Source organism: Pleurodeles waltl, chromosome 10 (assembly GCF_031143425.1).
Source record: "Pleurodeles waltl isolate 20211129_DDA chromosome 10, aPleWal1.hap1.20221129, whole genome shotgun sequence".
Lineage (NCBI taxonomy): Eukaryota > Metazoa > Chordata > Amphibia > Caudata > Salamandridae > Pleurodeles > Pleurodeles waltl.
Window position 1 is genome coordinate 79,455,836 of NC_090449.1, and position 13,952 is coordinate 79,469,787.

At 44.8% G+C, this 13,952-nt stretch overlaps 1 protein-coding gene across 1 annotated transcript in view; it reads left to right on the forward strand.

Annotated features, from left to right (window-relative positions):
• Positions 1–13,952, forward strand: part of MEIOB (meiosis specific with OB-fold) — a 564,292-nt gene that overhangs the window by 533,069 nt on the left and 17,271 nt on the right. Inside the window, exon 11 of the mRNA XM_069212275.1 lies at positions 9,945–10,031. Within this exon, the coding sequence (XP_069068376.1) occupies positions 9,945–10,031 (87 nt within the window). The remainder of the gene's footprint in view (positions 1–9,944; positions 10,032–13,952) is intronic.

The window sequence follows — 13,952 nt, forward strand, 5'->3', positions numbered from 1 at the left end:
TTCCACCACACACCTGTTATTGCTCTTCTATTCGAATGTCTATTAATGTACATATATTGATATGTATGTGGTTTTTTAAAGCTGAACTAATGTGATTCATATCATTTATAAAATTACGATAGAATTACAGTCAATGTAATTCACTAATTAAGAAAACATTACTGCTCGTTATTCTGATTCAAGCATGTGAATCTATGAAAGATCCAATACTGGAGAAGAAAATTAGTTACTAACCTGTAACTGCAGTTCTCCAGTATTGGTATCTTTCATAGATTCACATGCGACCCACCCTCCTCCCCTCAGAGGCTCCCCTATTATACAGATATTAATCTTCACACTCCTTCTAGAAAATCTGAGGGAATTCAGCCTCTGTTGGGACTGTTTGGGAGGGGCTGAATCCTGATTGGTTGAGACTGAAGTTTGGGTCTTTTTACAAAACAAAGTGGATAGACTGTAAAATACCTTATGAGGCCTACTAGGCCTACTGGTTTTACTTTTACTGACTTACTGCTTTATGTATTTAAACTTACCGTGAGGCTCCCACCTCGACGACGGGGATGATTCAAGCATGTGAATCTATCAAAGATACCAATACTGGAGAACTGCAGTTACAGGTTAGTAACTAATTTTCTTCCTGCAGGAGGAGGTGAGAAGCACCTCCACCCAGTACAGGCTTTGTTCCTGGCCACAGAATGACAAAGGCACTCTCCCCATGTGGTCAGAAACTCGTCTGGTTGTGGCAGGCTAGCAGAAACTGGTCAGCCTAGCACTAGGAGTCTGACTGGTACTCAGGGGGCATCTCTAAGATGCCCTCTGGGTGCATTTTACAATAAATTCCACACTGGCATTGGTGTGCATTTATTGTGCTGAGAAGTTTGATACCAAACTTCCAAGATTTCAGTGTAGCCATTATGGAACTGTGGAGTTTATGTTTGACAAACTCCCAGACCATATACTCTTTATGGTTCCCTGCACATACAATGCCTAAGGTTTTGCTTAGACACTGTAGGGGCATAGTGCTCATGCTCGTGCTGTGGTATAGTGCACCATGCCTTAGGGCTGTAAGGCCTGCTAGAGGGGTGACCCTCTCATTGTTAAAAAAAACATAGAAATTCACTGAAAAAGTCAAAGGATACAGGAACATTATAGTTAGGAATCAGCATTTAAATAAACCATAGAAATTTGCTAAAAAAAGCAATGGTTATAGGGACGGTATAGTTAGGATCGGAATTTACATGCACAAACCAATAAAATTCAACTGTTATAGTAAGAGTTATTTCAAGTAACTATAACTCGTGCCCTAAGGCAACTTTAACTTCCGCCCGCCATGTACTGCTAATTACCCCACGTATTACATCATTAAATGCATCTTCTATGACATCATTAATAATATCATTGCAACATTTGCCAATAATTATTGATCTGAAAGCTGTGCATGGCGGGGGCACTAGTTATAGTTACTTGAAATAACTCTTAAGTATAACAGTTGAATTTTTATGGTTTTGTGTGTGTAAATTCTGATCCTAACTATAGCATTCCTGTAACCTTTGAGTCTTTCAGTGAATTATATATAGCTATATATATATATATATATATATATGTATACACACACACACATAATAGAAGATGAAGGATCACAAGAAAACAAAAGACAGCCAGGGCAAAAATCTGGAACCCAAAGGATACAATGAGTCACAAGAAAATGTAATATCCAAGAAAGAAGTGACTCAAACAGATGGTCTCACCAAAGAACAAAAATATATTTCCACTACAATGTTTCAGCTTCCGCCTTCCTCAGGTCGTACAAGATGGTTTGCTTAGTGGCTACACATCTGACACTGCTGGATTTTCAAAAAGCATAATGAGTGAAGATTCCAATTAGAGTGTGGAATCAATGCAGTCCTGAGAACTCAGATATGCAGAAATCACGTGGCACTGTCAGTGATGTTCAGTCCATTTCGAAGCAGTAATTTTAAACAGTACATCCAGAAGTTTTCTCTGATGTCCAATAGTTCTTCCTTTAAGACATGTTCCACCAGGAAAATCTCCAAATCTGCTAGTAAATGGTCCACAAGGTCAAAATGATTGGATACAGGCTGGTCAAGTTTCTTGTTAATTATTGTTGATTTGTAGATCCTGAATGGTGTATGGAGGTCATTCACTGTCTTGCCTACATATTGTTTTTTACAGCTTTGGTGTTGGCACTGAATAACATAAATAATACATGCTGAGCGACATGTAAGATACTGTCTTGTTCCATAGGTCCTTCTTCGAACAGAGCTAGTTACTGATGATGTTTGCAAAAGGTAATCACATGTGATGCATCTTTTAGAATCACAGCAATGAAATCCTGCATTCGCTACAGCTTGCTTACGTTCAGCTCCCACAATAAGCGATCGTAAATTGGGAGCTCTGCGGTAAGCAATGACTGGCAGTTTTAGAAAAAGCTTTTGCAATTTTTCAAAAGTGGATAGTAAGGGAAAAGTTGTTTGTATTATATTTCTGTAGTTTGGAGCTGATGGATGATAGTCAACCACAAATGGGATTCTGTCACATTTGTTTTTTCTCTTGGTATTCCAAATAAGTGCTTCCCTGGGTAACTGCAAAGACTTGTCTATTTGTTGCAGAATGATATGCAAAGGATAGCCTCCCTTTTTAAATAATATAACAAGCTCCTGTAGACGGTCTTTACAGGTGTCTTCATTGCTGCAGATTTGTCTTATTCTGAGTGCTTGGTTGTAGATGATGCTGAGTTTAGTGTGCCGTGGGTGACATTAAGTCAGGTTTAGATACAAATGAGCATCTTTAAGCTTGTGGTACAGAACAGTTATAAAACATTTTTCATGAATGGTGAGGAGCACATCCAGAAAAGGGAGATGACTCTTCTGTTTAGTATTTCTGCCAGTGAACTTGATGGTAGGACGGATACTGTTGATAAAAGCTGTAAATTGCTCCAATGTTCTGCATCCTGCATTCCATATTATAAATATGTCATCAATGTATGTGTCAGATACCTGGAGTTGACTTCCTCAGGAGCAGAAGATTGGTCCTCTATCCTAACCCACTCTACTTGCAACAAAACTAATCTCCGTATTGAGCACCCTGGAAGGGGAATTGGGAATGGGATTTAGAGAGACTGCCTCAGAGATGATGCTTCATCAAGGCGCGCACTGCCACCTTAGTTGGTTATGTCAAGCATGCTATATAATGTGAGTCGTTAATATTTCTTTTTCAGATATTTTCTCTAAAAGCTCTTTTAATTGTTGTATTTCTTCCTTACCACAGATATTTAAAAAAAACTTCAAATAAGTTTGTTTTCAGAATTTGCTTCTTAGGTTTTCGTTTGCTGCGACACTTGAGTTTTCTTTCTTAATCACGGTACAGGCAAAGACAAGTTTTCCTCACAGAATGTTTCTTCACAGACGCGCTCATTCTCCAAACACCTGACTCCTGTCAAAGCGCAGTTGAAGTGCGAAGTGCTCAGGCTTCGCGCACGTATCCTAGCAACTGGGCTAAGGCAACACTTGAGCGGCAACTTCACTGTCTGCCTGAATGGCGGACATCTTGGATTCCTGTTCTCGACCTCCATTCTGTAAAAGGTGCAACACGACTTGACAGATCTACCTCCAGCCTGGACGACGCTGTCTCCACTAAGGATACTTCTTTATCTGCATCCTGGTTACTTTTTTGTCACCTTTCGAAGTTATGGGTGACAGATAGGGGGTCCTTAACAGTATGTAGCCACATCAGTGGTTTGATGCTAGAACGTTCAAGTATATAGTCCTCCAGTTTGCTCATGAAGATATTTGCATTGGGAAGGAGCCATCTGAGCGGTCATGAAAGTTTCTCATATCTGCAGATAGTGTTTACCATTGAAGGTAAAATTGTTGGATTTAAGGGCAATTCTTGCAAAGTTGGTAAGCACATTTGTTGATGGATTTTTTTTTCACAATTCTTTTATAAAGAGCTTCAGATAATTCCATAACCCCATCATCAAATGGTAAATTGGTGTATAATGATGTAACATCTAATGTAGCCAGAATAATGTTATCATCAAATGTGTAGGTTTGGTTTAATTTTTCAATAATCTGAAGGAAGTGACTGGTGTACTTAACAAATGAAAGAAGTTTGTGGACAATGGGCTGGAAATGCAGGTCGACAAATAGAGATAGTCTCTCAGTGGCTGTATCATTGCCAAATAAATTGCATTAAAATTCACAATTTGTTGTGGGTAGTATACTACAGATTGCCATGGTGGGGAATGCCTGGATGAGGTCCACGGGTTTCACCGGGGATGTCCAGTCTTCTCAAATAGACATGCCCTTTGGTGGTGTTTTTCTCTTAGGTGAAAAGGTACACTTGGCTCTCAAGCACTTTCAAGAAAGCAGTGCCACAGTGCGCTTCTTGTGCCTGTCTGCCCCAAAGCATCCATTCCACCAGCGGTTTCGGCCACTGTGTGGCCTACAAGTTGTCCAGCATGGTTATACCCTTCTATTTCTTTTCATCGAGCTGCACCTTCCACCATGCTCACAGTTGCTGATGGTGGACTACTTCTCCTTCTTGGAGCAGGAAGTGCAGGCTCCAATAGCCAAAGAGGCCATATAGAGGGTTCCAGCCTCGGATGCAAGACGAGCTTGTGCTGAAGAAGGACAGAGGCCTTCATGTTACATTAATATACACCCTCTCAATGCCTTCCTGTGGAAGGATGAGTTCAAGATGCTCACTATAGCTTTGGTCGTCTGCCCTCGACCCTGTAGACTCAATGATAGCATTGGTTATGCAGGGGGCCTATTTAGACACCCTCATCTCGTAGGCCACAGGAGCTACCTGCCGTTCATCACACCTGACTCCACAGAAGCTTCCTTTCATCTGAGTTTTCTGGATGAGGTTCAGTTTTGGGTCTTCGCATGGAGTAGAGAGCCCAATAAATTTGTACTGTAATCCCAATGTTTTAGCCTCCATTGCAAATTTAATTGAGAATGACTCTGAGGCTCCTGGGACTCTAATCAGGACCCAGTGATTGTGCTCTCTCCCTCTAAATCTTGTTACCTAGGACTTTGCACACCTCACAATTGGCATACTTGTGCCTCCCTATAAGTTCCTAGTATATGGTACTAGGTACCCAGGATATTGGTGCATCAGGAGTCCTCCATGGGATGCAGAATGTATTGTGCCACCCTTGGGAGCCCATACAAAATGTGTCTACAGGCCTATCATTGTAGCCTGTGTGAAAAGGTGCATGCACCCTTTCACTACAGGTCACTGCAAGTCACCCCTATGGTTTGCCATCCTAGCCCAGAGGGCAGGGTGCAGGCACCTGTGTGTGAGGGCACCTTTGCATGAGCAAAGGTGTCCCTACGAACTCCAGCTCCATTGCACTGGACTGCGTAAGTGCGGGGAAGCCATTTTACCCATATACTGGACACAGGTTTGACATGGCTTGGAAGAAGTAGCCTCCCCAAGCCACTGTATGCTTTGAAGGGCACATTTGGTGCACTCCTTTCATAAACCAGTTTGCATCAGTCCAGGGACCCCGGGTCCCTGCTCTGGCACGAATCTGGACCCATGGATGGTGTCCAGAGCTCCTCCAGGTGGCCACTTGGTTCTGCCATCTTGAACCCAAGATGTGCTGAGGCCCCTGTGAGCATCTGAGAGGCCAGGTGAGGTAACTGACATCAGAGCCCCTTCCTGATAGGTGGTAACCTTGCAGGTGACCAAAGCCCCTTTTAGGGCTATTTAGGGTCTCACTTGTGGGTGAGTCCTCAGACTCGATGTGCACAATGCCAGCAGGACTCCTCTGCATGGTTTACTTCATCTTCTGGCCACTGGGACTGCAAATGGACTCTCCAGGAAACAACAATCTGCAACTTCAGGAACGTCTCAGCTCTGCAACATTGTTTCTCCGGCTCCTTCCAAGCACTGCAACATTTCCTCGGCTGTGCATCCTCTGAGGGCAGCGAGGCTTCAGCCTGCACAGGAAGTAAGAAGGAATCTCCCTTGGAGGGGAGGAGTCACTGTCCTGCATCTGCAGGCATCAACTGCAACAACGACCTGCTGCATGGATCTGCTCTCCTCTGGAACTGCTTGGATCCTGTATCACGGATGGTAGTCTGGAGTGGTCTGCTTAGTCCTCTACCAGCTTTCCAACTTTGGAGACGGTAAGCCCTTGTCTCTCCTTGCAGGACAGTACTCCCGTGCACTGCGACTCTGCAGCAACCAATGCTTTTTTCTTCCTCCTCCAGGGGATCTTCAGGCTCCATGTAGCCCCAAACTCCGGCACTCTTCCCTTCAAAGCACAGTCTCCTGCCTGCAGCTCCAACGATGCAGGACTCCTCTCCAGATATGCTGAGTGAACCTCACCGCGACTCCTCTTCTTGTGACTCTCCCAACTGCTGAAGGTCACCCCAGACTCCCCTCCTTGGGTCGAGTCTCCTGGACCTTGCTGGTCCTCTTCAGCCTTGCAAACTTTCTGCTCTGTCTCTTGCATTTGACAAGGCTTGATGGTAGGTTCCCAGCACCACTGACAGTCTGCATCTAAACTTCCAACGTAGGACATCACTTGCATCACTCCTGGGACTCCTCTTCATTACCGGTGCTCCACTGCAGACCTTCTTCGTCCACGGTCGACTTGATCCTGCATCCACAGAAGGGTGGGTCCTGCCACAACCGAACACTCCATCATGAAATGGACTTGGTCCCCTTTCTTTGAAGGTCCTCCTCTGTCAGGATCCACATTTCGGTTGGTTGTGTCTTGCATAATCCATGTCCAAAGTCCTCCTGATGGTTTTGGGGGAAACCAGGTACTTACCTCTACTCTTCTGGTCACTGGGGATCAGTCTGGTACTCATATATTGGGGTTCCTAGCTCCTCTAGCTCCGTTCTACTGGTTCCTCTTCCTTGGGTGGGCGACATTCCTTTCACATTCCACTTTTTTATTATCTGCTTTGTCCCTCCCCTAGGGCTCTCACTATTTGCTGTTGCTTTTACCAATGCCTATTGCTTTCTATGCTCTTAACTGATTGCTAATGTGTATATAGTAGGGTGTTTCTTTACCTCCAGTTGGGGGATTGCCTATACAGTTTTCTAGTATTTGTATTACTATAATAAAGTACCTTTATTTTTGTAACACTGTGTGGCTCTTTCATGTGTGATAGTGCTGTGTGACTATATTGATATTGCATAAGCTTTGCATGTCTCAACACCAAGGGATTTTCAAAGTAACCACCTAGCTGAATCTCTTGGCAAACCCACACACTGATGCTTGGAGGATCACAAATGGCTGTTACACGGGAGGTGGCACAAGTTATCTTCTACGAATAGGAAGAACCTTGGATCTTCCTTTTTGCCACCACAGCGAATGCTCAAATTCAGCACTTTTGCACACTGGAGTTTCCCAGGCGGCTCTCTGTCAGAGCGCATTCAGACTTCAGTAGCGCTTAAGACGTCTATGCGTCATTCAGTTGCTACCTCGCCAGCCCCAAGTTCTGAAGATCAGGAACAACTGGACCCACATCATCCTAGTGCCATGGGCCAGGAGATTGTGGTAGCCAGAACTCAGTCATGAGCATCTCTCCTCTGATCAGGCTGCCACTTCGGGAAGATCTTCTGTGTAACAGCATTGCAGGGTCTTGCACCGGGGCCTGCAAAATCTTCTCCTTAATGCTTGGAGTTTGAGCAGCAGCAGTTGATTGTATTCAAACTCCCTCCCATGGTTGTTGATGTCATCTTGGCAGACAGGCATACACCTATACACCTGCAGGTGGGAATAATTTGTGGCTTAGTACGATATTTGGCTAATTTACCCACTTCAGGCAGAACTTTCCAAAGTGTTTCTTTTTGTGTTGTCCCTAGCCCATCAAGGACTTGCCTTGAGCACAGTTAAAGGTTGCTTGTATTTTTCTTCAGCCTATTTGCAGTTCCAGGTCATCCAACTTTATTTAAATGACCTGTTGTGATGTGTTTTTTTAAAGGGCTGCAACATGCATTCCTGCCAATGCAAAAGAGAACTGACTCTTTGGATTGTGCTCTGTATCACAATTTGCTATGCACTGGTCCAAAAAGCAGCAATATTTGCCAGGCTGCTACATGGGCTTAGCTTCATACATTCATGAAACACTACTGCCTGGACCAACAGGTACTTCGAGAAGGACACTTTGGGCCTCATTATGACCCTGGCGGGCGGCGGAGGCCGCCCGCCAGGATCCCGCCCTCCAAATTACCGCGCCGCGGTCAAAAGACCGCGGCGGGTATTACGAGTTTTCCCCTGGGCTGGCGGGCGGTTCCAGTTAAACCGCCCGCCAGCCCAGGGGAAAACGACCTTCCCACGAGGATGCCGGCTCGTAATCGAGCCGGCGGAGTGGGAAGGTGCGACGGGTGCTACTGCACCCGTCGCGTATTTCACTGTCTGCAAGGCAGACAGTGAAATACATTTTGGGGCCCTCTTACGGGGGCCCCTGCCGTGCCCATGCCATTGGCATGGGCACGGCAGGGGCCCCCAGGGGCCCCGCGACCCCCCCTACCGCCATCCTGTTCATGGCGGCTTTCCCGCCATGAACTGGATGGCGGTAGGGGGGGTCAGAATCCTCATGGCTGCGGAGCGCGCTCCGCAGCCATGGAGGATTCCAATGAGCAGCGGAAAGTCAGCGGGAGACCGCTGACTTTCCGCTTCTGACCGCGGCTGAACCGCCGCGGTCAGAATGCTCATTGGAGCACCGCCAGCCTGTCGGCGGTGCTCCCGTGGTCGGTGGCCCTGGCGGCCACCGGCCGCCAGGGTCAGAATGACCCTCTTTGTCTGCTCATCTTTCCAGGCTTTTTGTGTAAACCCGTTCACAGCCTCCCTTTCAGTCAGGTACTGCTTCGGTATCTATTCAAAAAGAGAAGGTGAAGAATCTGCGGTTAGAAATTTCCATCAGAAAAACAAGGTTGTTACTTTCAGTAGCACTGTTTCTGGTGAATACTCTAACCACAGATTCCTCACCAGACCTCCCAATCTCCCCATTCTGTGAACTGTGCTCCTTTCACCATCTAAAAAGGTCCCAAGTATAGAGATCTGCACACTAGTCACAGTCAATTGGCTAATGGGCTATGCGTCTGTGGCAGGGCTAGCCTAAAAAGCAACTGACTTCAGGCGCATGGTTGGTGCCTGTATGTGGCTATGGACATCACTTCGTCGGTGCTGAGCTACATGACCCCACCAACGAGTGCACAGGGGTGCTGCTTGAGATTTATGGATCCAGTACTCCTGGACAATATACAAAAGGTGAGTAATCTTCAGTTAGATAGAATATAAACCAAAAAGAGAGCTATGGAAGGTAAATAACTTGTTCTGAGCAAAATCAGTACTGTCTTTTGCCCTGAAATGCACTGCCTTGTGTCGCATTAGTACACATGCAAACATATAGTAAATCTGAACTTCTGTTGTACCAATATAAGCTATCACAACTGAGATGTACAATCAATCAACTCTTGTTTTAGTAGCTATCGTTTCCTCTGTGACTCTCAGGACATTACAGTACACTGGGGATTGAAAACTACTGAAACACTTACCACAAATGTATTAAGACAATAAAGCAGAGAAACAGTAGTGTTTGTCCAGTGTGTTAGCTTCCAGTAGAGTGGGCAGAGCAAAGGTTTGTACTTTGGAGTTTGCCATTAATCGGTTCATTACAGAGGTCCTATCTCGTGTTAGCCATTCTTGAAATATAAGCACGATCGGTAACCAGAGAAAATACCGTAATTGTGCTAATTAGTTAACAAAAAAAGGGCTGTGTGGTCAAAGGATGTAAAGCTCACAGATTTAACTATATTTCCTTTTAATTTCAAAGCACTAAAACCTGTCATTTAGTAGTATTCGTTAACTATCTTAGATGTAAATTGCAGAAGTCCTCATCGTGATTCTTATCTTTTTATTTTGTCTATGTGTAAATGGATGCACTTTTTATTAGGTTAAGGAATTTCTCGCTCTCACTGAAGACCAGAAAACATCATTAAAATGGAACCTTCTTCTAGAACGCAGCAAAATATATTTTAAAGTGAGTGTGCTAACATTTTAACACTACTGTAAAATTAATTATGTGAAAGATATATTTTATGTCGGTGTTTACAAGGATGAGGGTATATATTTATGAGTGGTGGTGAAAATGACAGTTGGGTACAAAATAAAACCTGGACACAGCAACTTTGAAAAGTTCTACTAGGTTAGTCAATTTTTAAAACGAAACCACAAGAAGTACATCTGGTTGCTCACCGTCAAGAATAAGGTGGCTCCTTTACGGCGGGGGGGTGAAAACTGGCGTGGGGCTGTGTGCTTAACTGGAGCAATGAACAATTATTATGGCAATTTCATGGGTGCAGTACGGACTGATGGGCAATGTGAAACTGGCATGACAGTTTTCCTGTAGCAATATAGTACCAGCCATTGCAAAGATGTTTAACTGAATAGGTGTAAATTTGATGTGACAGTAAGGAAACTGTCATAGCAATGTAGAAACTGTCAAGGGAATTTCCTAAGGCAATATAGTCACTGGCATGTCGGGGTGTGCGTTAAGTGTGGAATGTACAACCGGAATTAAAGTCGGCCATCTGTTATGGACTTTTAGGGGGGGCAGAGTAGAAATTGAAATATGCAATCACAATATGTGATCACTTGGGAAATTTGTGAAACTGGCATGGAACGTTTCTGGTAAAATTTGGAAATAATCATTGATGTGTAACATGAAATCGTCATTGCAATTTAGACACTAACAGACCTGCACACCGAACAGACAGCAGCTTATTTCCAAAGCCCGCAAGTATAATTGAGCAACACCCTTGACAAGTCTGAACAAAAAACATGTTACATATTAGCAGTTGTAGAGTCGGGTCTTTAGGATCCTGACTCTGCCTCCGGCCAGCAGTGGCGCCACAGTCTTAGCTGGAAGTGGGGAGAACGAGCTAAGAGGCCCCCAGAACCAGAGGGGGGGCAGTAGAGTAAAAACTCGGGTGAAGGATGGTGTGTGCTATCTCATGTCGAGCAAGGTAAAATAAAGGAGTTAAGTTACCCACTTTGTGTCGCACCGCCTTTTTAGGTCGAGCATCGCAGCGCACAAACGCTGCTTTTCCGACGTGTTGGTATGTATCCGGGCTTTTAACTACGCCCACCGCACGCCCGTCACTCTCATTCGCTCTTGGGCTTGCCTTTCCAAAATCCTTTGTTTTCGTTGGTAAATGCTTTACTTTTGCCCCTTCTTGGGGCGGTTTTGTTATTGCCTTGGCAATTTACCCTGTTACATGGATAATTTCACATTTGCTGATAACTTTGACTGACATCGAACTTCTTTTTCCTTTTGTGTCTCTCCTTTGTGCTTATACTCATAGTGGCGGTGACAACTTAAATCGGCTCACTTATGTCAACTGTTTTACTTTATATTTTCAGTTTGTGTGGCAAGAAAAGTCCAGTTAGGAATTTACAACGCTAATAGCTCTATCTCAAGCAAACGCAAGACCTTTGCATTGCAAATGCTTGTTTTACTATGCAACAACTGACGACAAGGCAGTGAGAGACCCCTCACACTATACGATGACTGCTACACACAACGGGACTCTGCCCAGCTGCATCATCAATCCAGTGACCTTTTTGGTTTGGGCTGATTCATCGTGAGTGTCCTCCCTGCTACTAAGTGCAGACACCTATGACTAGGAGGACCCTTTTCAACTTTACACCAGCCTTCTCTGTCCGGCTGTCTGACTCCTGTGATTTCCCATTTTCCAAAGCTCCTGCTGGGGTACATCCACTGCCTGCCTCCTGTTCCTCAATGGCATCATGTCTACCGACTGTCGACCTGTTTATAACTTTGCTTCATTCCTGAAGCCACCCACCCCATATGAAGCATCCAAAAATCACAACATAGGGGCGCAGTGAGCCAATTGCATCAAGAAATTTGATGATTTCATAGAGGCGTTAGAGGAGTCTTGATAACACCCCAAAAAAATTGCTATCTCAAAAACCATGCAGGAGATTGCGTCAAGGAAGCGGTAAGGAAAATTCCAAAGGAAGAAGCCAAAACTTATTGCAAACTCAAAGATGAACTCGCAAAGAAGTTCAGACCTACCACAAATGAAGACTATGAACCATACAAGTTTGGAAAATCTCAGCAGCAGCAAAAGGAGTTGATGTATGATTTCGTTGAGCACCTAGAAACCCTCAACCCTGAAGAGGCCATGCACCTGAGGATTATTGATGGCTGCCATTCAGAAGCCTATTGGAGTCGCATGCTTCATGAAACACACTCTGTAATCAAAATGCTTGCCACAGCCCACGCAGAAGAGCGCACAGAAAAACAGGTGGGGCAGACATGGGAGTGGATGCAAATACTGTAAAACCCTTTACTGGCCATCAGCAGTCATCAACAAGTACGCAAAGACAAACCCAAGAACAGGCAGTCAGAGGTCCAAAAATTCTGCTACAGGTATGGCCTAATGCCCCTATGAAGGAAACAACCAGCCCTAGGTCAAGAGTGCAAAGGCTATGGCAAAGAAAATAATTTTGCATCTGTCTGCCATGCACAGTCAAAGCATCAACTTTACTGACCATAGCAGACGGTATGACAAACTGCGCAGTGTGAGTCCAGTTTGTCAGGTACCCATCCCCTGGGCCCTATGTCTTGAAACTGTCACTAGCCTTGGACTCATACAAGTACATGCAGGAAGCAAGGTCTTTCACCATTTTCATCTGCCAAACACCTCGAGTACGTGCCCAGATGTTCACCTGCTCCTGAACAACCAGTCCATCCCTTTCATCAGTGATGGTGGGGTTCCAATCAGTGTCATGTCCTGGGATCAATTCAACACCCTTGACCCAATTCTGCTTCTTGAACACTCATCTGTACAAGTTTACACTTGGGTCACGACCAAACCATTCCAGTCAAGGTACCTTCACTGCATCCTTGTAACATGGTATGAAGTCCCTCTCAGTTCTCATCCATGTATTACAGGGCAAGACCTCTGGAGCATGCCTCCTCAGCTTTGCCACTGCAGCAGAAATAGGACTCATCTCAAGCAATTTCCATCTTCAAACGATCCCTGACCTCACTCACCATTTTCCAGCCCTCTTTACTGGCCTTGGTATATTGTAGGGCTCCTGTGTCTGCCTTCAGATAGATGGGTGTCTGCCCAGTAGCGCAACAACATAGAAGAGTTGCATTTCATCTGCAGGAGGCAGAGGAAAAGGAAATTAACAACATCCTCAGCCTACACATCATTGAGCCATCTGAAGGCCACACACCGTGGGTGTCTCCCATTGTGTTTGTCCCAAAAAAGGACAATCCACGGGCTGTCTGCATATTTGTTTACATACAACAGCCAAACAAAGCAATACAAAGAGAATGCCACCCCGGCTCACACATTGCGGACATGATTACCCAACTCAAAGACTCCAAACTATTTTCCAAATTCAATCTCGATAAGGGCTACCATCAGATTGAGCTGGAGGAACAGTGCTGAAATAGCACAACATTTACCACTCACTTGAGTTTGTATCGATATACAAGAATGAATTTAAACATTTCGTCTGCGGCTAAGATCTTCCAAGAAGTAATCCAAAAACTCAACCAGCCTGTCTCCACTGCACACAACTACAGTGTTGACATCTGCATCTTTGGGGCCAACTGTGAGGTGCATGATGGTGTGCTAGATAAGGTCTATCATCTTCTCTGTGAAGCATACCTCAACTCAAGTTAGTGTGAGTTCCATAAGACCAAACTGAAGTTCTTTTGACACCTCTCCTCAGAAGAGAGTATGACACCCAACTTGGACACACTGCCCTTATGTCCGCTGACCCACCTAATGATGTTCTGATGCTCCAAGCCCACCTAACGATGTTCTCATGTTTTGAGCCTATCTGGGCTTGTCTGGCAAATACCTTCCCGTAATAATAAATGAATACTCCAGGTTCCCGCTGGTCAAGTTGATCTCCT